Here is a 26,245-nt window from a genome sequence, read left to right as displayed (position 1 = left end):
AGATTGCCTAAACAAAGAATTTGAGTTTGATTTTGCCACCGTAACATCAATTTGCAAATATAATTGGCTGACCTTGTGGCTATCATGATGCCTATGGTTAAACAAGGACACTTTCAAGTACGACACCACTCACTGTACCTCTTTAAGAGGAACGGGGGCAGCCATCGCTTCCTGGTACCCACCCACCACGAGATTGCGGAAAGCAGTGACTGCGCTTGCGCATTGGCGTCTAAATAATGTTGCCGCGAGTGGCGAAACCGCTTCTACGGCTGGGTAACCGACACTCCGCAGTGTTAACGTACGGTATGAGTCTTTACCACTGACGTGTCAGGTGCTACGGGAAGAACGGTGACGTTCAACGTTTCAGAAGACGATTTAAAACATGAATTAATCGCTCTAGTGTAAATGACGTGGTGGAGGTCGAAGCTTTGCTAACAACAGGGACCGAGGACTGTACTACTGGATTCAGCGATTGTTTTATCCTCGTTATCTGTACTGCAATTAATTTGCAATTCTGTACAAATGAACAGTTTGTTTTTTAATGGCGCCTTAAATGGAGCCATATAGTGCTGTATGAAAATCGACCAAGTCGCTCGTATTTCAAATTTCCAGCAGACGCAGCACAAGCAGAACTTCACAACGTCGAACTCACATCTCCCTAAAAACTCCTATTTAAAACTAACCCACACGCTTTAAACACATTTCAACTTATTAAAACACACCTTTAAAACACATTGTTAACATATTAGAACACTATAAAAAATTGCAAGCATAAAATGTATAGAAAATAATGCACAAACTGTAGTGCCTTGTGTTGGATCTGTGTCTATGAGGCTGGGCTTGGTCAGGTGGCGTGTGACGTCAGCATGCGAGTGTGAAATGTACACCTGAGACTGTGGCTCTCCTTTCCCACATGCGAGAGCATTACAGTAAGTAAGTCAGTAGGCAGTAAAAACATAAACAACTGTGATAAAATGCAGCTTTCTGCAATGTAGCAGGGATTTCCCTGATGGACAAAAAGATTCACTCCACATAAAATTCTGCGATGTAGCCAGGACGCAGGAGGTGAACCCTGATGTAACGGGGAATACTGTATTGCCATTTACAATCAGAAATTTTTGTGTTATTTGTGTCAGCTTTTCTCATGTTCCTACTCTCTTTTTTGGTCTCTGCAGCATGTGTCAATTGCAGGAGCAAGTTCACAGATAGTCGTGACCATGAAGAACTCTATCCCGGTCACATCCCCACCTCTCCGATTCAGAAGGCCTTGCTGGCGGTGGGCTCGGGGGTCGCTGCACTGCAGGACCCCTACAGGCATGGTGAGAATAACCAATAGGGGCTGTACCTCCTGTATCTGTTTCCCTCTTCTTTGCAGATGAGGAGAAAAAAAAGTAGATGAGGCCCACACACATAAGTCACCCTGAAAGTTTCATTGAGGAAAGTCGTTTGTGTTACTCAGCAGGTGTCTGATGTTGTGAGCTTTTTTCAGTTTCATTTCATCTTTAGGGACTTTGGCTATGGGTGAAAAAGTACAAATGAATGTCTCCCAGACCTCAGCAATTTTTATTTCATCCTAATTATTTTTGTGTCAATAAAAAGTCACAGGCTTTCATTTCCGTTAAACGGCTTCCGCTGTGCGCAGCAGTGTGTACTAGTGGTTAGTACGTCTGCCTTACGCTTCTGAGGTTTGGGGTCGGATCGTCCGTCCGACCTTTCAGGATGTTTTATGTCACCCTCCCATGCTTGCGTGAGTTTTTTCCAGGTACTTTGGCTTCCTTCCACATTCCCAAAACACGCAAGTTAAACCAAAATTATCTCAGTTGTTTTTACTTAACTGGCATTTGAACAAGGGTGCGTAGAACTTTTATATCCACTGTGTGTAATGTTGTTTGTGTGTGTGTGCGCATGCGTGTGCACCCTGCAACATGCTGTCGACCAGTCCAGGGTGTACCACGCCTTGAGGAGGATGAATGGGTTTCCGCTCTACTGTAAAATATGCTGTACTATAGTTGTTCACCGGTGTGGACCACAGATAAGAATTTGCCATTGTAAACATTGAACAGAATTCACATTTACGATTGTCAGCACCGACCCTTTTCTGAGCAGATCCGGGAGGAAAACAATCACTATTAGCACCCCCAATGCCACAGGATAATCTTTAATAGACATCCAATAATCTAGCTTTGCTGATTTTAATAGCAAGGTTGTACTCAGATTCAAAATTGCCCCGATTATCAGTGTGTGTGTACTCCGCTTAACTGTTTTCTAAGTAGATCAGAGAGGAAATGTACCATTGTAAAAACTGTCCTCCGCAGACATGGTTGCAGTACTCGGAGAGACGACGGGCCACCTGGCTTTGGTAAACCTCAGAGACCGCATGAGAAACGACCCTGAGGGATATGTGATTCTCACGTGAGTTGGCGCGACACTATCCGAAACGCCGTCTTCCAGCCACAGAAAATATTTTGGGGTTTTGTCGTCACTAAACTGCAGGGAGAGGCCAAGGATCCGCCTGTCCACGCTCGATTTGCAAAAGATGGCCTCTTTACCCGAGGGATCCTTTGGTCGGGAATACCTCACGTTCCTTGAAGACAATGTGAGTAATGCTCAGTTCGAATTAAAGACACTCAGGAAAATCTCCTAGAGTCATACCCCCGTTCATTATGTTCCAGGCCCACCAGCGATGGGTGAAAATCCGCGATGCAGCTCATTCTTTGCACCCCTGCTATATCGCAAATTTTTAAGCCATCATTTTCTATAGGTATTTACAGGTACATCTAAATGAATTGGAATACATTAAAAAAGTCAATTTATTTCAGTACTCATACATTACAGTATATAGTTTCATTGAACACTTGGGAAAATAATTTTCAAAAGGCAAATTCCTGACTGGGGATTACTGTAATCTGAAATGTTGCCAGTGTTTGACACATTTTTCTTGGCTCCTCAGCATGTGACGCCCGACTCAAGGGTCGACGTGAAGTTCGTGGACAACACGGAGCTGGCCTACGTCATGCAGAGATACCGAGAGGTCCACGACCTGCTGCACACCTTGTTGGGAATGCCCACAAACATGCTCGGTGAGTAGTATAGTATTGTATGAATAACCTGTAATTGACATGTAGTTGAACCTGAAGTTTAAGAAGTGTCGACTTCTAGCCCTTCCCATTAATCTGTAGCCTGGAAGTAGCTCGCAGTTTCAAAAAGGTTGGTGTGTACAACATACTGTAACTCCCTCTTGTGTGAGAATGCTTATTTGATTTTATTTATTTATTTTTATTTGGTTTTGTATAACTATTGAGCAATACCAAATAAACAACAATAATCATTTGATGAACGGTAATCGGGGAAAAAAAAAATTTGCAATAAGCTTTAATGCAAAATAATTTTGTATCCAATTGATGGAATATTCGGTTCTAAAAATATTCAATAGTGACAGCCCTAGTCTGAATCATTTTTTTCCATCTCACATGAGCAAACAGAAATTTCCACAACATAACGTAAAACCGTATTGTATCCTCAGGTGAAGTGACCGTGAAATGGTTCGAAGCTGCTCAGACCGGCCTCCCCATGTGTGCCCTTGGAGCTCTGTTGGGGCCTCTTCGGCTCAACGCCAGGTATGGCTTGGTCATTCTTAGTCAATTGTTCATTTATTAACAGAGCTTCTGTTGTGTGTTGGGAATCGGGCTGATTTGTCAAGTTGTTTCCCTTTACAATCTCCCCCCAGTCGTCTACAGTCGCTGGTCACATCTTTGGGCCCGTGGGCGGTGCGGAATGGTCGGCAGGCCCGTTGCGTCTTCAGCGTGTTTTACGAGAGGCGATGGGAGCAGAGCCTGGAGGACCTGAGAGGGGAACTCAACATCCAACCGCCCCCATAGATGCCAGCATAGCATTCACAAACTTTCACTTATAAACACTTGATGGACTCATGTGTTGAGATTTTTTTGGTGGGTGTGCTTGAGAGTTTAATGTATATTTTTATATCAAATGAACAAATGTAAAGCCCCTTTTCACTGTTTTATGACGAGTAAATGATTGTCTAAGCCTTAACTTTGTCGTTAATGAGAGACAATGCTGACCCCTTGTGGCTTTTTGGAAAACGTTTTAAAAGACAAATTACATGAATTTTTCACAATTTTAAAACAGTTCCCAGGTGTCTTAATACCATGTCTGTCCAATTTTGTGGTTCAAATTACATACTTTTTCTGTCTGAAATTTGTTCGTTAGAGATGGTAGCCCTGTCTCATGCTAATGAGCAAATGGTCACCCTGCCCCATAAATTGCTGGGTCAATGGTGAGTATGGCTCTTTTTACCGTGTTGACCGGTGGTGGAGCGATGGTATTGACCAGACCAGCAAGCAGCTTCTCCCAGAGTGTGTAAAAAAGCAATCACCAATAAAGACAATACGAGCATTTTAATTTGTAAAGGCACCACCACATCAAAAACTTCACCAAGCAATCACGTATGTGTCGCTTATCAGAAGGTAAAGTTATTGGTCATCGTTATTCTGTACATCCAACAAAACCCAGTGCAGCTCTGCTTACCTTTTAGCTTTGACGTGACGGGGGGGTGTCACACCTGTGATGGATGTGTTTCCACATGACAGTAGTCTGTCGAATGTGGCTCCAGATCTTCACCAAGCATAGCTGATAATGTGGAGAAACTGATGTTGCGGGGGGTTATTAAATAAAGTTATGTAAAAATGGCACGTAAGTTCAGAAGGGCTTGCTCACAGACACAAAGATTGACTTGTTTTTTTTATTTTATTTCACACTTGGGCAGGAATTACATAGACCCAACTATTGGTATCCAAGCTATTAAAAGGTACGTACATTTCCTGTGATATGACCCATATGGGGAAATCCTAGATTTATGTATGTGTGTCAGCTGGGATAGGCTCCAGCTTAACCTAGTGAGGATAAGCGGTACAGAAAATGGATGGTTTTATATTGCTGATATTACTGTGATTGAAATGGATCGAGAACAGGAAGATGAATGACTGCTGCAGACAAACACTGTAACCATTCATTTACTCACAACACAATGACATTTTTGTACAAACAGCCTTGGCATTGGGCAGATTATAAAAATGAACTTAAAAAATGTCATTAATCAGTCAAATATGTGTCAATAAAGTACTGTATCATCAAGAATTAATCAAAGCCTACTCTTCAATCTGAAGCTACGATCATGGTAATCCCCCACATATTCACCGTTCACTATTCACTATAGCGATCGAGCCCAGTCGTGAATAGCACAAAACGATTAATTGACCCCCCACTGCCAAAAAGGTTTATAATTGCCTGTAGATGCAACAAGATGGCACCAAACCGCTATTTTTGATATAGACGAGACTTTCTCTCTGTCAACAAGAAGCTCCTCCCCTTACTTCAACATAGTTCCTTGAAACCAACTGAGGGCGTTTCAGAGAGAGCACAAAAACAGAATAAATTCACGTTTTTTTTTTTGTGCTCCTCCTGAAACAACCTAAGATACCGCCAAAGCCCTGTCTACTAATAGGAAAGAAGTACATTGGTGTCAAGAAGCTATGTTGAAGTGCTACATCTCGACTGAGTGCACGTCAGACCCCACACATGCTGGCGGCAGCACACATCACAACATCCGGCCACCATCAATTCATATTGGCTTCCTAGCAGTGGGCAGATACTATCAGTTGGAGGCAGTAATGTGCCATTAGGCTGGTTTGCCAACTGCCAATAAACCACACAGAAGAAGAAGAACAAGGAAGTAGAGATTACATTAGATACATTTGTATTACTATGTTGTTATTATTGTGTGTTTTACACAGTACAATACTGCTCAGAGGAATATGATGAAAAAAACGTGGACATTTTTTTGGACATTTCCGGGGATATGGAACAGATTAGTTGGATTTCTATTCATTTCAATGGGTAAAGATTTGAGATACTAGTGTTATGAGATAAAAGTGCGGCCACAGAACGAATTAAACGCATATCTCAACGCACCACTGTATTATAAACATTTGTGGGGGGGTTAATTACTTGCGTTTTTTCCGCTATTTGAATAGCAGGGGATTACTGGAATAACATCCCTGCTTTCACTTTGTTTACATATGTTGTGCTATAGAGCGCTTTGGGAGTGTCAGTGTAATATGGTTATACTTTGGTCAGTCACGGCGAACGCCGGCAGCAAGGGGGCGCAGAAGTCATGCGTAACGCAGTGCAAGACGGCGGCGGACTCAGGCTCGTAAAAGAGCAGAGTCTGACTTGGCCAGTCCAGCAGAACGCCCACCCTCTGGGGTCTCATCACCACCCGCAGCGGCGCCTTCTCGCCTCCGTGCCAGAAAGAGTACTCACCGTCGTAGTGGGACAGCACCCACGACTGGTCGTTGTGTCCCAGCCGGGCCTCGTCCCCGCAGCCTTTACGTTGCAGGCCAGCATAGCAGACGCCCACCTTGAAGGCGCCGCTCTGGCCCACGTCCAGCGCCCAGCTGTGGGTGCCGGAGGACACGGAGAGGGAGCCCAGGGCGTTGGGCCAGCAGTCGAAGCGCGCCGGGTCGTAAGGCAGCGGCTGGCGGGGTTTCTTGTGGAGGAAGGTTAGAGTACAGCGGTCGTCGGAGAGCGACAGGAGGGGATTAGCGGTGCGTTCGTCAAACTTTAAAGAGGACAAACTGTAAACTGCAAATACAAGGACGGGATGTCACGAAAGAGCTGATGTTGTTCTATGATGTACAGGGGTCCACGGTCAACGACGTTACCCAAATTTGTACAAAAAAACAGAATGTCCCTTATATGTTAGCATTAATCTTAAAAACGTGTAATTCTTTGTATTTTGTGTTTTAGTTCGACAGTAAACTTAAACTGGGAATAGCATTACACCACTCAAAGCCTCTTTTTTGATAAAGGCGCCATATTTTACCAAATCAATTTTTTCTAGTATGCGATTGACTGGCGACCAGTTCAGGGTGTACCCCGCCTCTCGCCCGAACTTAACTGGGATAGGCTCCAGCACGCCCGCAATGCTTGTGAGGATAAAGCAGTACAGGAAATGGATGGATGTGGGGTGTTATATTGGCTCTATGGTGCATCAGTAAACATGTGAAATATAAATTAAAATTGTCCACCCATGCCTGAGTTCCAGACGTTTTTCTGCCGAGACACCTGAAATCAGGTTATTTGAATTTCTTGAGCTTCTCTACGTCATCAGCGAAGCTCTCAGCCTACCTCTCCGCTCTCAAGCCAGTGCTGTTAACGTAACAAACGTGTGCTCTCACAGGCAAAAACTCGTAACTCGGGTCACTCGTATCTCAAGGCACTGTATTAAATTCATAAAAACTGTGGACATTTGTATGAATAACAATTATAGGGCAACTCCAGACTGGAAGAGAGTGGAAGAGAGTCCAACCCCTCTCAAAAGGACTGGTACCAGAGCTCAAGCTGTGTGTGGAGGTGAGTCCGACTATATCTAGTCGGAACTTCTCGACCTCACACACCAGCTCGGGCTCCTTCCCTGCCAGGGAGGTGACATTCCATGTACCTAGAACCAGCTTCTGTAGCCGGGGATCAGATCGCCAAGGTCCCTGCCTTTGGCCACCGCCCAGCTCGCACTGCACCCGACCCCTATGGCCCCTCCCACAGGTGCTGAGCCCATGGTAAGGGGGACCCACGTTACCCTTCCGGCCCCATGGGTGTAGGCCCAGCCACCCGGCGCTCGCCTTCGAACCCCACCTCCAGGCCTGGCTCCAGAGGGGCGCCCCGGTGACCCGCGTCCAGGCAAGGGAAAACTGAGTCCATCGTTTGTCGTCATCATAAGGGAAGGGCGTGATTGGGAGGAACGGCTCCCCCGGTCAGAACCCGAGCTGTGTTCTGTTATTGGACTTCTGTGCTCATCACGGATTGTCCATAACGAACACCATGTTCCAGCATAAGGGTGTCCACACGTGCACTTGGCACCAGGACACCCTAGGTCACAGTTCGATGATCGACTTTGTGGTCGTGTCATCGGACTTGCGGCCGCATGTCTTGGACACTTGGGTGAAGAGAGGGGCGGCGCTGTCAACTCATCACCACCTGGTGGTGAGTTGGCTCTGATGGTGGGGGAAGATGCCGGTCCGACGTGGCAGGCCCAAGCGTATTGTGAGGGTCGGCTGGGAATGTCTTGCAGAATCCCCTGTCAGAAGTAGTTTAAACTCCCACCTCTGACAGAACTTTGTTTATGTTCCTGGGTAGGCGGGGGATATCGAGTCCGAGTGGACCATGTTCCGCGCCTCCATTGCTGAGGGGGCCGACCGGAGCTGTGGCCGTAAGGCCTGTCGTGGCGGCAATTCCCGAACCCGTTGGTGGACACCAACGGTGAGGGATGCCGTTAAGCTGAAGAAGGAGTCCTATCGGGCCCTTTTGGCCTGTGGAACTCCTGAGGCAGCTGATGGGTACCGGCTGGCCAAGCGTAATGCAGCTTTGGTGGTCGCTGAAACAAAAACTCGGGTATGGGAGGAGTTCGGTGGAGAAAGACTTCCGGACGGCTTTGAGGAAATTCTGTAAGTAAGTCGGACTCGTTTCCGGTGAGGGGTTGGACTCCGCCAAGGCTGCCCTTTGTCACCGATTCTGTTCATAACTTTTATGGACAGAATTTCAAGGAGCAGCCGAGGCGTAGAGGGGGTCCGGTTTAGTGGCCTCAGTATTGCATCTCTGCTTTTTGCAGATGATGTGGTTCTGTTGGCTTCATCAAGCCGTGATCTCCAACTCTCACTGGAGCAGTTCGCAGCAGAGTGTGAAGCGGCTGGGATGAGAATCAGCACCTCCAAATCTGAGACCATGGTCCTCAGTCAGAAAAGGGTGGCGTGCCCTCTCCAGGTCGGGGATGAGATCCTGGACCAAGTGGAGGAGTTCAAGTATCTTGGGGTTCTTGTTCACGAGTGAGGGAAGAATGGAACAGGAGATCGACAGGCGGATCGGTGCAGCGTCTGCAGTCATGTGGACTTTGTATCGTTCCGTTGTGGTAAAGAAGGAGCTAAGCCGAAAGGCGAAGCTCTCAATTTACCGGTCGATCTACGTTCCTACCCTCACCTACGGTCACGAGCTGTGGGTCATGACCGAAAGAACAAGATCCAGGATACAAGCGGCAGAAATGAGTTTCCTCCGCAGGTTGTCCGGAATCTCCCTTAGAGATAGGGTGAGAAGCTCGGTCATCCGGGAGGAGCTCAGAGTAGAGCCCCTGCTCCTCCACATCTGGCTGGGGCATCTGATTCGGATGCCTCCCGGACGCCTCCCTGGTGAGCTGTTCTGAGCACCTCCCACCGGAAGGAGACCCCGGGGACGACCCAGGACACGCTGGAGAGACTATGTCTTTCGGCTGGCCTGGGAACGCCTCGGGATCCCCCCAGAAGAGCTGTATGAAGTGGCTGGGGAGAGGGAAGTCTGGGCGTCCCAGCTAAAGTTACTGCCCCCGCGACCCGACCTCGGATAAGAGGTAGAAAATGGATGGATGGACAATTATATGCCGTGAATATAAACCAATCAAATGGAAAAACATGAAGTACGGCAGTAACTAAGGGAGTCTTTTTGTGCCACGTGACCACTTATTATCCTTTCGTGACTTGGAAATGTAATATATTGGGTCCGTCCTAAACCGAGGACCCACTGTATGGATAATGCACTGGACTGACCGTTTGGTCTGTGCATCATGGCGGAGGCCCACATTCCCCTGAGCAGCTGGCTGTCACTGCAGCCTGGCTTCATGTTGAGCTGTTCTGTATCGCACGGCTTGCCCACGCCTTCAGCCTCCTCCACTCTAAAACACACAGAAAGAAGGCACATTGATTTTATCTGATGCATTTTCACTAGTTAACAGGTTTAGCTGCATCATACACATGCAACACAAGAGCTGTATCAAAGAAAAGACAACTAGAACACAGAGTCTGACAAGGTCAAACTAACCTAGACATTAAGACATGACGAGCAATGCTATTACACTCCATTCCCACAGGTGGCAGTAGTACACGTTACAAATGTCAACAACTGCCACACGCAGCAAACTTTTCGTATCATTGCTCTGTCTGCTGGCAGAGGTCGGTCATTTTCCTACTTGGTCCCAGTGCATAATTCAATTAGCGGGGGATAGGGACTGAAAAAAGGTTTATAATTACCTATGGATGCCCAAAGATGGTGGCAAAGCATCACATGAAGCTCATCAGCTCACTTCAACATACAGTGGATATAAAAAGTCGACACACCCCTGTTAAATACCAAGTTTTTGTGATGTAAAAAAAATAAAACCAAGATATATAATTTCAAAGCTTTTTCCACCATTAATGTGACCCATAATATGTACAACTCAATTGAATTTTTTTTATCTTTTGGAAAGAGGGCGTAAAAATAAACAATTGAAATAGTGGTTGAACACGTGTGCACACCCTCTTGTAATTGGGAATGTGGCTGCGTTGACAACTAATCACATTCAAACTCATGTTAAATGGGAGTCAGCACACACCTGCCACCATTTTAAGTGCATCTAATTAAACCCCAAATAAAGTTCAGCTTTTCTAGATGGCTTTTCCTAACATTTTTGTTGCTTCCTAGCAGAAGCTTGAAGGTTTGGTGCAAACACTGACTGCTATTTTGATCTTTTCGCAATTTCCTCCACCGTAACTAAGGCTCCAGTTCCATCCATTCATCCATTTTCTGTACCGCTTACCCTCATGAGGGTCGCGGGTGGCCCCAGTTGCACCAGAAGAAAAACAGTCCTGAAGCATTATGCTGTCAGCAACAAAAATTTCAGCCATGTTTTAATCGGAACATAACACATTTTCCCACGTTTTGTTATGGTCTGATTTAAGTGTGCAACCACCATACTTCAGTCGTTTATTTTTACTTCCCTTTTTTTAATTGAGTTGTACAGGTTATACCCCACATTAATAGTGGAAAAAAATCTTTCTCTTGGTCTCATTTTTTGTCACAAAAACCTGGCATTTGAACAGTGGTGTGTAGACATTTTCTGTCCACTGTAGTCCCTTGACACCAAGATGCCACAAGATGGTGGCAAAGAACTACATGAAGCTCCTCAACTCACTTCAACATAGTTTCTTGGCACCAAGATGTCACAAGATAGCACCAAAGCAGTATTTTTATATTACACAGAGCTATGAAGTGAGCAAAAAAAAAAAAACATGAATAGTAACTAACAAATCAGCACTAGCTAACTAACTAACTAACTAACCAGACAGTCTCTGGAGCACTTATATTGTATCTCATTACAGTAGAATTGTGAAAGTGTACCTAATGTAAAAACAAAGTCATGTTGCCCTGCTTTACCTTTCACCAATCTCCTGAATGCTCGTCTATAATTGGAGACAGAGATACAGCAATTATTCAATTATTTTTGTAATACTATTATCCCCCCCAAAAAAATGTGGATAATGACCCTCACCACCAGCTGTGCATCAGGAGAGTGGGTTAGGGTGTGCACCAGGCGGGAGCGTGTATGCGTGAGGCTGGCCATGGCCTGGCCCCAGTGAGCCCTCTGGGTGAGGAGGCACTGCTCCACACGCTCCTCCTCCCGCTGGACCTCCTCCAGGAGGCGCTGCTCCTCCTCCTCTAGGGCCTCGCGGGCGGCACTGACCCGGGCCACCACCCGCTCCCGAGCCGTGCTCGCTCCCACCTATACCAGTACGACACATGTCCAAAAGTATTTGGACAATGACACAGTGTGTATGGATATGGAGTAAAGCATTCACGATGCAAGGTCGCATGCCATCAAAATCCAAGTTTTTCTACTGTTTTAATCATAACATAGGTCAAAATGAGTCTGTGACATGGTTTAAGTTTGAAACACAGCAAATATTTGAGCAGGTGATGGCTTGTAACTCCAAAAATCTCTGGGGAACTCATAAATCATGGTCACAAAAATCTATTTTCATATTTGCAGATACTATAAAGCAGGGGTGTCAAACTATTTTTTGTCTTGGGCCGCATTGTAGTTATGATTTCCCTCAGAGGGCCGTTAGAACAGTGAAACCATCCATCCATCCATTTTCTGAACCGCTTATTCTCACAAGGGTCGCGGGAGTCCTGGAACCTATCCCAGCTATCTTCGGGCAGGAGGCGGGAGTACACCCTGAACTGGTTGCCAGCCAATCGCATGGCACATACAAACAAACAACCATCCGCACTCACATTCACACCTACGGGTAATTTAGAGTCTTCAATTAACCTACCATGCATGTTTTTGGGATGTGGGAGGAAACCGGAGTGGCCGGAGAAAACCCACGCAGGCACGGGGAGAACATGCAAACTCCACATTGAACCCAGGTCCTCAGAACTGTGAGGCAGACGTACTAATGTTTAATCACCGAAACATATTATTACCATTATACAACAAATTGAGGGATAACTAGTTTTGAAAGACAAGGATAATAGTTTGTTCAAGTATTGTTTAAGTTACTGTAGACGAAGGGTTCGGTAACAGAAAAATGCAATATCTCAACATTATTGTTTATTATTATGACAATTTGGAATTTGGGTACAGATTTGAACAAAAATCACGGAAGTTGACGAGCATGATTTGCTTTCGCGGGCCACCTAAAATGATGTGGCGGGCCGCATCTGGCCCCCGGGCCTTGAGTTTGACACCTATGTATTAAGTATTATGAAATACAATAGATTTTTGTGGCCTTTTGAATGCTCTGACTCATCTCCCACCTGAAGTTTTTGCTCCTTAACAGTAAGCGTGTGCTCGATGAAGCGCTCCATCCTCAGCGCCTGCAGCTGTATTTTCTCACACGCGTCCACTAGTTGATTCTGGTGTGGAGGGAGGGAGTGGGAGAAAGAAAATGAACGAGCTGCACGCTAGAAATCCAACGAGAAAATCTTGTCTTGGGAGAGAAATTAGATGAGGATGATCAAAAATAAATAAATACATTTTTTTTTAAAACTGATAGAAATGTCACACACCCTTACAGGGATTTGGATGTTGAGTTATTGGGCTTTCAGTAAACACAAATTCCACACAATCCCCTGCCGGCCTCTTGGCTGCTTTGGTATGTGCTCACAGCAAATGTCCACATCTTTTGACATTCGGTGAACAAAAGCATTGCAAGGACCAATGTAAAGCCACACCCTTCACAGAAATGTGTGCAAGCATTGTTAGTTAGAAAGAAATTCTTTTAGTGCATTTTTAGTATACTGTATATTTAAGCTTGTACGTAAGAAAATTGGCAGAGAAAGAAAGAAGCCATGTTCAGTTATTGAACTGTTTTCCATTTGATTGATTTACATTTATGGCCTAGAAGTAAATTTTAATATATACTGTAGTTTTTTACTGTAATAAGGGCTTCCCTTCTTCCTTAGTAGCGCCTGTCCGATTCCAGCTGATTTAAATTACTCTGCCGAAATTAGCCTTTTTCAAATATCCATCCATCCATCCATCCATATGTTGAAAATGGATGGGAAAAAATTCCCCCCCCCCCCCCCCCCCCCCAAAAAAAAATCGGCCAATATTAGCCAATTTTTCTCTGTTGTAAAGGTAAAAAAATACTGAAGGACAAAGTATTGTAAAAAAGTCCAATATTATGTCTGTAATTCATATATTTATTGTTGTAAAGTGTTAGGTACCAAAACAGAAGCTATTTTATCCATCCATTTTCAACACCGCTTATCCTGGTTAGGGCCACGGGACGCTGGAGCCTATCCCAGCTGACTTCGGGCGAAAGGCGGACTACACCCTTAACTGGTCGCCAGCCAGTCGCAGGGCACTTATAGACACGGACAACCATTCGCACTCACACCGTCACTGAGTGGGAACTGAACCCACGCTGCCTGCATCAAAGTCAGGCGAGTGTACCACTACACCATCAGTGACTAGCTATTTTATCCATTATATATATTTTTTATTAATCATATGTTTAATCGGTTATCGTAATTTTACTCTGCCAAATATCGGAATTGGCATCGGGCCTATATTAGCGTAGGTTAGCTATAGATTTTGGCGCGGCGGAAGGATACGCAGTCACTTGGCAAAAGGAGGCATGCTCAGTTACGTCGTACTTACTGTTTTTTCATTTCATTGTTTTACATTTTGGGCCTTGAAGGTTTTTTTTTATACCAATATTTACGGTAATTCTGAATTAACTAATCATTACGATAGGTTTCTGTAAACTTTGGTGCACGAATATCACAAGATGGCACGCTCAGTCACCACCATAGTTACTGTTTTTCATTTTACTGTTTGACATTCATGGCCTAAAAGTGTCATGCAAATATTTACTTAAATTAAAACAATTTGAGGTTACAAACGGTGCGTAATGGATTTGTTGGCACAACGGATATATGACAGTTTATTTTCCATTTGTTTTATAGTAACGGCTTTTCATAGTATAGTTTTATTTATTTTTTGAACTGTAATTTTGGATTTAAAGTATTGTAGTACCATGGTAAACGTGCTGTAATTTGTAATTAAGTACGTATTATCCTGGTGAACGATGCCTTCCAATTTAGGTACGAATCTGTCGTAAACCGAGACCCTCGTATCTATGAAAGAAGCAGATGGAGGAGGAGCCGACGACGAAGAACACTCACCCGGACTGCGGTGACTCTCTCGGCCAGGGGGGTCACGGTGTGTCCGTGGCAGGGGCCTACAATGGCGCAGTGGGAGCAAATCAGCTTCAACTCGGTCCCGCAGAACCAGTCCAGTTCGGACTCGTGCTCCACGCACGTCTCACTCTCCCCGGAGAAGATCCCGGACTCGGTGTCGGAGGTGGTGGACATGACAGCGGTCGCAGCAGGTGCCTTCGCCCCGCCGCCTGGCTTCTCCCCCGCGGCTGCGGCGGTGGCGGAGGTGTCCCCCACCAGCGCGGCGAAGATGGGCTGCTCCTCCGCGGTGCTCATGTCCTCGCTTTTTACCGCCGGGAAAGTTTCCACGCCGCCCTTCGGAGTGGTGAACTCGCTCAGCTCCTCGGTCATCATGGCAGCAGGTGCACCGGGGGGACGGAACTGAGTCTGCGCTGTAACACAGGTGTTACAGGTGAGCGGAACCCGGAAGTCGTGAGACATAAAACACATGTCAGCACTGTTGTTCAATCTTTTTGAAACAGAGAGCTACTTCTTTGGTACTGATTCATGCAAACGGCTACCAGTTTGATACACAAATGACCTTTAATGATATGTTATTGTAATATGTTATTATTAATAATGAACGATATTAATTTATGTGAAGACACTGATCATGTTAATGATTTCTCACAATAATAAGAAGAAAATGAGAGAAAAATGAATGTGCGAGACTTTATTTCGATAAATCGCTCCCATTGTTTACATTTTCAAATGATCACTTCCACAACATTCCTAGAAAATCACAATGTCCCATCACCAGTGAGCTATTCTTAGAACAGGCCCGCGGGTTTCTTATTGGGTCGTTGGGGGCTACCTGGCACCACGTTGGTGACCCCTGATATATGGTGTTTCCCATTAAGTGTTAGCATTATCATTAAGATAGCATATTTACAGCTAAGCTATGTGGTTGTTTTAAATACACAACGTGTAATTCAGCTAGCTTTATGTTTAGTTTGACAGTCAACCTCAACTGGAAGTAGCGCTAACAGCTTGAAGCCTCTTTTTTTTTTTTGATGACTTGTTCACTATTTGCCAAAGTGCTGCTTCATGTGAAGTGAGTTGAGTTGAGTTCACTGCAACCATACCGCTCTCGTGTCTCAACTTTCATTCAACCAGGTCATGTCATTCTTAAAGGATTGAATCAATCGCAGCTGGACTGTTCTGCTTGCGGAACCAATGCCCTGTCTTGAATAACTCGTAAGTCGTGTCACTTTTTTGTATATCTCTGTCACCACTGTACTCAGCTTCATCTTGCCTAATGTTAATACCCAGTCACTATTTTAGTTGGCTTAAGTATATAAAATATTGTTTTTAAGTACATACATAATCACGTTGCTTGTGTCGCATTCATACCGGCGAGCGGTGATATATTTTCTGAAGTACAGTACTTTATAAGTTTATCAATAACTGAAAACTCACTTGTGTTAGGTATAATAGAAAGAAACATCTCATAGGTAAATGTGTTAAGGTATTAGTGGTAAAGGCGCAGCTCAGCAACACCCTGTTTAGCAATAGTGTGCAGCACAAATGGTCATTATTATGCTTTAATGACGACCTTTCCATCTATATCGCCTTTCAAACTGAGGTGACTCTCAAAAGAGCTTTTGTGAAAGTCGGGTATTTTTTGGTGAGTCCCCCTTCCTACCTGAGCATCTGTGCGTAACTGGATGAGTGATTGATAGGCTAGTACTGTTTTGCCCTGTGGGGTAGAATTTCCAAATGTTTCCCTGTGCGACATTGTTACACCAACAAAGGGGACTGTTTTATACTGTGTACAAGGTAGCCAGATCATCAAGATTAAAAGGTGGTTGACTGGGTCACTTTTAAAACAAAGCGTTGGCCAAAAGCAGGTATATAAAATTTTATGACATTCACACTTATTACAATTACATTTATTAAACAGTTTAATCTCACAAAATGCTCAAAATGTTCTCCTTTAACATTGCAACATTCTGAAAATTATGTTTTATTTTGTACAAATAATGTATCTTTGTTCATCCACTGTAGGCCAGCAATGTATAGTGACAGGCAGAACAATTAAATTCCACTAGATGGCGAAAAGTACAATTGACCTGTGTCACTGATACCACAGAATATCATTGTGTTCAACTAAACAGACCCAAATTCCGCACTAGTAATGTTATGAGACTGCGGGTTAACTGATTATTTCATTATACAGTGGTACCTAGACTTACGAGTGACCCAAATTTAAGATTTATTTCCAGTTTCGAGCTGTCATTTGGGCACAAACAGCTCACATTCACACCTTTGGACAATTTAGACTCTTCAATTAACCTACCATGCATGTTTTTCGAATGTGGGAAGAAATCGGAGTACACGGAGAAAATCCACACGAGCACAGGGAGAACATGCAAACTCCACACAAGGAAAGCCGGAGCCCGGATTTGAACCCCAACCTGAGCTCTGATGTGTTACACATTTATCAATCTTTATTTGCAAATAGAACATGATATTCACATTTAAAAACCTTTCAGCAGGAGAGGTCACTGTTACTGAGGCTTCAAGTAATTAACCCATTTTCGAAACAATTGGCCCAAGTGGTTCAATGCTCCACCAAAGCGTCTTTTCTTCGAGTTTTAGGATTGGTTTAAATTCAAAACGTGTAATTCACCCAGTTTATTACTTTACATTCTCTTTTATTCCGTTTTTTAATGCAACATAGTGTTAGTTTTTGGATTGGCTGCGTTCTTTTGGGGCCTGGAAGTGGCAAACACTGCAGAATAGATATATTTGGCCTTGCTTGTAGCCTCTGCAATGGATTGAAAGGCAGCACTGTGTGTACGCCACCGAAAACCTGCGTCAGGGCTGCTTTTTTTAATTTATTTTTTATTTGTTTTACAAAAAACGTCATTCGTCGTGACGTCAATCGCTGATTTGTAGCGTTTACGTGTACCCGCAAAAATAAAAGCAGTGGCGCGACTGACAAATCCCACCAAGTTTATCGCCCATTCCCCGCGAAAATAGATGGGATCGGTCACGAGAGTGATGACGTAATACAATAAATGGGTGGTCCTGAGCCGTACTCGGTGCCCATTGGAGATAAAGCAGGAAGCGACTGTATTGAAAAACGTAACGATCGTTTTGATTAGCCAGTCGGACAAGCGTTTGATCCCGCCCCGCCCCCCCGGAGCTCGCCCTCCTTTCCTGCGCCAACAGCGGTGTCACCGAGGCCGGGCTGCCGCCGGAGAGACCCCGAGTCCCTCCTGACGTCGAGCCACTTAAGCCGTTCGAACGGCATCGTAACCGCGGCTTTCGGGGGCTACCTACCCCGCCGTATACGTTTCACACCGGTTTGGGTCCCTCGCCTCGCGCTTTCCCGATGTCGGACTTCAAGCTGGGGATCGTACGGCTCGGCCGTGTGGCCGGGAAGGTGAGCAGCCATCCCGGGGTTGCCATGTGCGGCCGGGGGAGGGTCCCCGGGAGCTCTAAGGGAGGAGGAATGAACCGTTGGTGGCTCTAGTCAAGCTTTGGTTAAATTGCCGTATTAATTATCTTTATTGGCTAACAATTTAGCCTCGTTTGAACGGATTTAGAGAAGGCGGCGGTGGGACGTCTTTGCTAGCGCCGCCGCCGCCGCCGCCACCACCAGGCAGTCTCGCGGTAAGATGCTAACGCTAACTAGCATTAGTGAGGGGGGGGGGGTGTCGGCATTTTGGTCATTGTTTAAATATTGTTGCTAAAATGGCGTTTTTCGCTCGCCGCGACTTTGCCACGCCGCAGTTGCGGAGCCAAACGTTTTTCTTTCCCTGTCAAGAGGAAAAATTAAACTGACACGACGGCGAGCATTTTAGCGAGCGTGGCCGCGCTAGCGCCGACATGATTTGGATTACAAGATGAGGAAGCCATTGCCCAGACGCCGTCTCGAATCTTGGCTCTCACTCGAAAAAAAGCCGAGTAAAAGGAGAAAATTACACACCCTCCCCAAAATTTGTCCCCCAAATGTAAATTTTTTCTAGTAGATAGATTGTTGCTGGTTATGGGACACCTTGTGGGGAAAACGTTGTTTAGAAAGTCGGCTAGCATCATCGTGCACTCTTGGGCTGTCACGTCGCGTGTTTCCACCCGTGTGTCATACGGATGACGCCGTGCTTCCGACACTTTGCATGCCCTGGGAGGGCGGGGGTCTCAGGGGAAGAGATCACATGTAGTCCCCCCCCTACCACCTGACGGATCCCGGTGAGGAGATGGAACGTGACGAGTAGTCTGTTGACGTGGACTTGTTGTATTCCTGAAAAAGTAACGGCGAAAGGTTTTGAGAGGCACTGTTAGATAAGAATGTAATAATATGTGTATTACTGAGAATATTGTTCAAAACATATGGGGATAATACAAATGCATGGATGTGGTTTGGACACTGATGTAACTGTATTTATATACTCAGTTCAACTTGTAGAGCACTTAAAAAAAAAATAGATTTTTACATAAAAACAAAAAAATAATAATACATTCATAAACAAATTAAGAAAATATAATTTTTAATTGAAAAAATAATGTCATCTTTAAAGTTCTTGTAAAGTGAACATAAATGTCTTCTAAATTTGAGTTGTGTTGTTAATAGGGTTGGTCAGAAATATCGGTTAATCGACGCATTGCTCCCCAATTCAATATCGATTCAGCAAATGCTCTTGAATCGATTCACCTCCTAGGCAGTGAGGGGTGCTTTGCATGCGATTCGCGTAGTATGGACGAAGCCAGCACTTGTCCGAAACACAACAGCAAGGCGACCAAAGAAAGTAGCGCTGGCGTGAAGCCAACACCTTCAACTTTTAAATCTGATGTTTGAGGTAATTTTGGATTCCCCTGTAAATCTGGAATATAAGAAATAGACAAAAGTAAGGTGTTCCAGACAGAATTTTAATTTTTATCACAATTTACAGTAGGAAAGACTACTGAATCGATATCGAAGCATTTAAATCAATACCGAATCCACCGCCTAAAGAATCCAAATCGGAGATGCATTCCTGGGATGTGTATTTTTGTGCATCCACACCAATTTCAAAGGGTTCTTTCGACCTTTCCGAGCATTTAATGGTAACCGAGGGTGAAACTCATGGTGGAAATTACTATATTGTTGAATTAACAACTGTCCATCAGCGTCTAACCTTTTGAAAGATCCCCATCAATATATTGAACTGTCAAGGACGGTACGTCTCTGTTGTTCTGCTTGACCATTGGTCAGTCGTGCATGGTCACAAGGCAGCAGTGCCTGCATTTTAAATGTAAAAAAAAATTCCTACGATGAGGCTCATTTAATCTATGCAGCCAAAATCGGGATCACGATTAAAATTCCATTAATTGTGCAGCCCTAGCCCGCATCTAATGAAGCGTATAGTGTCTATTTTTGGCCATCTGAAATGCAATCTCACTTGTGTATTTTTGCTCTGTCAGACAAAATACACACTGATTGATGAACAGGACATCCCTCTTGTGGAAAATTACGCCTTTGAGGTAAGTACTGAAAATGTAGCTTTTTTTTTTCTTTTTCTTTTTAAATCATCTTTGTGCACCTGGTGTTAAAGTGTGTGATGTCCTCCTAGGCACGCATGGAGGTTGATGCCGACGGTAACGGTGCAAAGATCTTTGCCTATGCTTTCGATATTGGCAAAGGCCGCTGGGCGGGAAGGCCGCTGCACGAGCTGCTCTGGTGAGTCTTTTGTACAACTGGGAATCGCCCCTTGAGTAAACAGTAACCAGATGCCGCCTATGTCTCAACAATTAAGTCATTAACCACCTTTTGGATGACACGCCTGCGTGTGCGATTGATTGATGCCCCCCCCCCCATACTTTTTTTTTTCTTTTTTTTGACACTCCTTGTCTGGTTTTATCAGGGAGAAGCACCGAGGAGGCATTGCCCCAAGTTTCCAAGTCATCCACATCAACTCTGTGACGGTTGACAACCGGCTAGACAACTTGCGACTGGTCCCTGTCGGCTGGAGTCCCAAACCAGAAGAGCTTTCCAGCAAGCAAAGGCAAGGCTGGGAACTATGAGCTACAAGTGACGCTTAAGTGTTATGTCATCATTGTAGTGGTGTAGTGATCGTCATTTAGGCGGGGCACACACCGGACTGGTCTCCAGCCACTTGCTGGGCGCATGTATTGTAGACAAACGAGGATTCAAACTCACATTCACAACGTTGGACAAATTGGAGTCCTCAATTAACTAAAATGACTTTTGGTGAGAGAAGTGGGGTACAGCCTGGAGTGGTCATCAGTCAGTCACACCGCACTATAAACAAAAAAACATTCACTCACATTCACAGCTATTGACAATTTAGTCTTAAATTAACCTAAGGTGACTTTTGGCAAGAGAAGCAGGGTACACCAAAAATGTTCATGGCTCAATGGCATGTTAAGGAATAAAAATATATAAAATATTTATATTAAATCTACAACTATACAATATCGGACCCGAAAATCATCGTACTGAGACTCAAACCTGAACCCAGCTCCTAGAGTTTGTGCTTCCGCTGCAGATACAGCCATATGAGCTCACAGTGCTACCAAACCTAATATGATTAATATTATTGTAAGTTAATTAATAAAAACATAAGCCTCGATTGAAGATTTATTTATTGTTATTATATTTATTTATTTATTTATTTAGCAAGCCGCATGCATCTTGTGGTTGACTACTTTTTCCGGTGATGGTCATCTGACCGGAGTGAGCAAAACTGTGGCTACCGCTAATGCTAATCCTAGTCCCACTACATGAGGAGAGAGGACCGTAGAAGCTCAAGAAACACGTCTAATATATTACTGTAATTTATTTTAAAAATGTTGTATTTATTATGACTTTAAAAAAAATCAGAAATCGAGATGCAAATCGAATCTTAACTTTGGTGTATTGTCACAGGCCTAATATGTGCATAGATAATTGAAAGAAGAACATTTGTATTTTTTATTTTATTTTTTTATTGTATACTGTGTCGCAGAATAACAGGGCTAACCTAAAATCAAACTAACTTTTATAACAAAGCTTCATGTAACTTCCTTGTGTATACTTTTCTCTAAACAACCCTTGTTGAAGCTGGTCCTTCTTTTGGAGCAAGTGTACCCCCCCCCCCCCCCCCGCCCCGCCCCCTAAAAAAAAAAAAAAAAAAAAAAAAAGCCAAAGAAAAAGATCATGTCCAGAATCAATCCTTTGATTTGTGAGCTGGGGTCTCGTGTGATGTCGTGCATGAGGACGGTTCAAACGACAAAGTTTTGTATCATGTTAAAGGCATTTTATTTTTTACTAATAGCGTTGGGTGAATTCCTGTCACAGAAGATCAAAATTGAAGTCCTAACCTCACAAAATGATTGCATCATGCATTATGATAACTGGAACGATACTTTAGGCATATTTTTGTTAAGTTTTAAATCGCTTGACCATGGGGGTCCCACTATCATAGGAGAATTGGATAGTTACCTTGGGATTTGGATTCATAATTTTTTTTGTCAGTCATATTTTGCTCTTCCTCGCCCCTCCAGGGAGCAGTCACTGTACTGGCTGGCCATCCAGCAGGTTCCGGCCGACCCGGTGGAGGAGCAGTACCTGGAGCTGAGCCGTACACGCTACTACAACGCCAATGGCGAGCTGGTGGAGGAAGAGGAGTGCTCGTGCACGTACTACGAGTGCCACTACCCGCCTTGTTCGCTCATCGAGAGGCGGGTAAGTCTCGACTGTAAAGAAAATGTATACTGTGTTCCAAATTATTACCGTAGTTTCTCATGTATCATATGCAATTTTTGCAAAACATTTTGTTATAAATCTAGGTTGCGTCTTATACATAAGTGGAAAAGTTACCCAATTTAGTCAGCCTTAAAATGGCGAAAGTCAAAGCAACAAACTTCCCTGCTACTACCTCTTAGACCATACCATAGAGAACTTAAAAAAATATTTGAAAAACCTAATAAAATACAAATTAACTATGCGGTTCAGTTACACTTCACAATAAACGAGGCCATGGCTTGGTCCGACTTGTGTTCGACCACACACATTTGTGATCATAAATTTTGTACGGGGTTAACATTTACGATTATCGTCCTTGTCAGTTTCCCCAGCAGATCCATGAGGCAAAATCACTCTTGATACACACCACACCACAGGATAATCACCCAGGTAGACATCCGATTATCGGGCCTTTGCTGAGTTTGATCGCAAGGGGAGAAAATGCTCAGATTAGACCCAGTAATCTGTATATGTGCACTCCGCTTAAATAGACAGGAGAAACAACGTATGCAAAACCTTCCCCAGATCAACTGAAACTCAAATATTTATTTCACTTAAATCCTATGTGTATTATAATTTAGATCACTGTGTAGTTGTGTGATGTGTAAGTGCTGGCCTTGAAGTTGACCGATTCCTGATTGCCCGGGCAACTCAAAAGCAGTCACGGACGGGCAAGCTAGCAAAACATAAATTTCAGATCGGGCAAGTGGATGAAAAAAATTGTCGTATGTAGGGATGTCATCATATTCACGATATTGCGAAATCAGAAGTGCTTCGATATCGTCGTGGGCTTGTTGTTCACGGCAGCCTCTGTCCCTGCAAACGCAGACCCATAGACCTGGTTCGGGTGCCGTGGGCCTACGCTTCGCGAAGCCAGCCTCCTGGCTCGCGGCGGCCACCGGCAAGCCGCATGAGTCAGATCTTTGCCGCTGACAGTAACTTTCAGCTGGGAGTGGCATTAAAAAAACATGAAGCCTCTTTTCTGAAGAATTGTTCACTGTCTGCCAAACTGCCGCTTATTGTAAAGTGTGTTGAGTACATTTTACTGCCACCGTGCCACCATACAGTGCTCGTATCTCAAGTCTGCGCTTGCAAGTCAAAGCAAAAAATCGGTCGAACGATGGCACATATCTCGAAAAACTCAGACATTCGGTCACTTGTATCTCAAGGCACCACTGTATATTTAAAGAGCTGAAATTGGAAATTACAAAATCAGACAACTATCCCCATGCTTGGAAAGTTTCATTACATTTGCATTAACAGGTAAAATGGTTGGGGGGAAAAAAAGGAGGCAAGCTGGACACAAACGGCCAACATCAACCTCAGAGGGTTAATGTCATGAATTTTGTTTCTGTGCAGAATGTCTTAAAACCTTTAGTGACTTTTGCCTGTCTTCTGCAGCTCCGGGAGTTCAACATCTGCGGCCGCTGCCAAGTGGCGCGCTACTGCGGCTCGCAGTGCCAGCAGAGGGACTGGCCCGCCCACAAGAAGCAGTGTCGGGAGCGCAAGCGGGCCCTGGCGCTGGAGTCGGAACCGGAGCGGTGATTGGAAAAAGGGAAGAAAAAAAGGCGTTTTGATATGCGGGTTGAGGGCACGGGGAAGGCGAGGGACTAGAACCACAGAGACAATGGCGCTCGCCTCACTGGTGGATTGGAAGTTGGTGATGAACGAACATGTGCGTACACTTCCAGAACTGGTTAAATTCTCCTTGCTTCTCACGTGGACGACAGGGAAAGTTTTTGTTTTGTTTTCGTCTTTTGGGGTTTGGCGTCACCCTCCGAGCTCGACCTGCTGCTGCTAATCGTATCGCACGTGAGCGGTAACGACTCGTCTTGCCCACCAACTGGACCACACTCAGATACGGACGCCATCTTCTGTTCAGATTGGATTACACTAACAGTATTTTGTGTGTGTGCGTTGTATGTTCTGCCAAGGACTGTGGGTATGTGTGCGCGCGCATCTTCTTAAAAGGGGCCATATTCCAGTTTAATTTTATATTGAATCCAATTAGACATTTTCACTGTTCTCTAATAAAGTAGCTGCGGAATTGTGGCGTTTTTTTTTTTTTTTTATAAATATCTTTTGTTTTGCAGCCGACGGTACAAACTGTCCATCATTTAAGTCACCTTTATATCTCCACTGTTTGTGAACATCTCTGGTTCATATTTTTTAGAATGTTGATAAAGCAGGGTGTTCCAAAAAAATGTTTGATCTTTTGTCACAGCGTTTGCCTAGTAGCGTACTGGCAATTCCCTAAGTCATTTTTAAATGTTTTCTGTCTTGATTCAACCTTTGTAAATTACCATGACCTGGATGACTGAGAATCTTCACAGACAAAGGGAAACAAAGTTTTTTTTGTTTTGTTTTTTTAGCAAGCACATTAGTTCTTTTATTTGATAGTGTCAGTAAGTTAAAAATAACTTGGGCAAGTACACTATTAGGCTAGCGATATGAATATGTTCAACATGCACACCACCTGTGACACGACATGTCTTCTGTTTTGCCTTGCACTTAGTTTATTGTCCAAATCTGCTTTCCAGTTGGTGTATTTTTATTGAATATCCTATGAAATGCTCACCACACACTCCTGTTTTACTGCGTTTGAAAACATTCTAATTCACAAAATGCCTTTTGATTGCTAGTGAATGTCATTCTTCCAGTAAAGCAAAGTTTTTAGACATCTTGTTAAAATTTGAGATCACTTGAGCGACAATTTGCTATCATTAGACCCTGAAGTGAAGTCAGATTTTTTTGGAACACCCGGTATTTTTGTTTCTGTCCAATGAAAATCACTTTTTTTTTTTTTCCTGTTTATCTGAAACTGGCTTTGTGGAGATTCATTCATGCTTTTCATTGGGAAGCGGCCATTTGGTACTTTTGGCTTCGCTAATTAATGAGAAAAAACAACGCTCTGTTGAAATGATTCACAAATGGTGAAATGATTATTTAAATCCCTCCAACGGTATTATTGCGTGCGTATGTGTCTTGGGGTCACTTTTTGTTGAATAAATTTTATCAATGGAGCTCTATTTATTTAAAATATTTGTGAAAACCTATTTAGTGGTAGGGATATTTGAAGGCAAACTGAAGTGGACAAGACAGTATGAGACATATTTCAGCTTTTTATTTTGTAATCCTTCTGGGTGTTAGGGCGGGGCACTAGATTGTTTTTCACACGCCTTCCAGGTTCTCCGTACGAAAACACTGTTCACTGAAATCTTCCATAAGGTTTAAAAACTTGAATCCCTCACCCCTTCTGTTTGGTTTCGCATAGTTTTTTTTTGTTTATTAACAAACCACCTTGTATCCACTTTTTGCCTTCCTCCATTTACCCACAATGCACCTGCTTAGTCTGTCTTCGCTGAGGAGTCCAGACACTTGGCGCATGTGTGCCCTATGTTGACATGCGACTCATTGATTGTGTATTTTGTATGTGTGTGTGAACAGGATTTCACCACTGCACTAAAACTCGGCTCCCATGTTAGTCCTAGATGGGGTATGATTTCAACTTCCCCACCCCCATGTTCTTTGTTTTTTTTTCAAGAATATGACAACGACTCACTTAGAAATTAAGAGCTACAATATGTGAATAGAGTCGGGCGATAACACAGTTGCTTTTCCTATGTAAAATGATGGTAAAATAAAAAATGAACCTCATCTGTTTCTGTCATTTCTGTCTGTGTGCATTTCACGGAAAATGTATGTAGTTAAATGTTTCTATACTGAAAGGTAGGTCTCTGGAGTGCCTGCCCATCCATCAAGTGTGAAATTAAGCAACCATGTAAATCTTATCTGCCTATTTTTGAAAGCACTTCTGCCCTGTTGTGATGTAATAGTGGGGCTAATTAACATAACCGCCTACACGCAAAGTTTCTGCACTTGACAGCCAGGATGACGTAAGTTCCGTGAGTGAAGCGAGCAATGTAT

At 44.0% G+C, this 26,245-nt stretch overlaps 3 protein-coding genes across 5 annotated transcripts; 2 read left to right on the top strand and 1 right to left on the bottom strand.

The window, feature by feature from the left end:
* The first annotated feature begins 160 nt into the window (after window positions 1–160).
* On the top strand, window positions 161–4,046 carry coq4 (coenzyme Q4 homolog (S. cerevisiae)). Of its 2 annotated transcripts, none has more exons than XM_061800220.1 (7): window positions 161–303; window positions 1,176–1,319; window positions 2,316–2,412; window positions 2,494–2,596; window positions 2,951–3,080; window positions 3,524–3,617; window positions 3,728–4,046. In XM_061800220.1, exons 1-7 carry the CDS (start codon window positions 237–239, stop codon window positions 3,876–3,878), a joined length of 786 nt encoding a protein of 261 aa, XP_061656204.1. In that variant the 5' UTR covers window positions 161–236; the 3' UTR covers window positions 3,879–4,046. The 2 variants fall into 2 exon arrangements, with proteins under 2 accessions (XP_061656204.1, XP_061656205.1); XM_061800221.1 differs by having other exon boundaries at window positions 187–929.
* A 145-nt stretch (window positions 4,047–4,191) lies between these two features.
* On the bottom strand, window positions 4,192–18,025 carry bspry (B-box and SPRY domain containing). 2 transcript variants are annotated; one of them, XM_061800217.1, is made up of 8 exons: window positions 17,875–18,025; window positions 14,554–14,978; window positions 12,679–12,777; window positions 11,408–11,638; window positions 11,293–11,318; window positions 9,648–9,772; window positions 6,340–6,660; window positions 4,192–4,647 (listed from the first exon to the last, which is right to left on the bottom strand). In XM_061800217.1, exons 1-8 carry the CDS (start codon window positions 17,987–17,989, stop codon window positions 4,574–4,576), a joined length of 1,416 nt encoding a protein of 471 aa, XP_061656201.1. In that variant the 5' UTR covers window positions 17,990–18,025; the 3' UTR covers window positions 4,192–4,573. The 2 variants fall into 2 exon arrangements, with proteins under 2 accessions (XP_061656201.1, XP_061656200.1); XM_061800216.1 differs by having other exon boundaries at window positions 4,192–6,660.
* Window positions 18,026–18,039: 14 nt separating this feature from the next.
* On the top strand, window positions 18,040–25,975 carry zmynd19 (zinc finger, MYND-type containing 19). Its single transcript, XM_061800222.1, has 6 exons — window positions 18,040–18,207; window positions 19,996–20,055; window positions 20,145–20,251; window positions 20,436–20,576; window positions 22,078–22,258; window positions 23,720–25,975. Exons 3-6 carry the CDS (start codon window positions 20,151–20,153, stop codon window positions 23,861–23,863), a joined length of 567 nt encoding a protein of 188 aa, XP_061656206.1. The 5' UTR covers window positions 18,040–18,207; window positions 19,996–20,055; window positions 20,145–20,150; the 3' UTR covers window positions 23,864–25,975.
* Window positions 25,976–26,245: the final 270 nt, after the last annotated feature.

This window comes from Phyllopteryx taeniolatus, chromosome 15 (genome assembly GCF_024500385.1).
Source record: "Phyllopteryx taeniolatus isolate TA_2022b chromosome 15, UOR_Ptae_1.2, whole genome shotgun sequence".
Lineage (NCBI taxonomy): Eukaryota > Metazoa > Chordata > Actinopteri > Syngnathiformes > Syngnathidae > Phyllopteryx > Phyllopteryx taeniolatus.
Note: the sequence above shows the minus strand (reverse complement) of the source record. Positions and strands in the feature narration are given on the sequence as shown.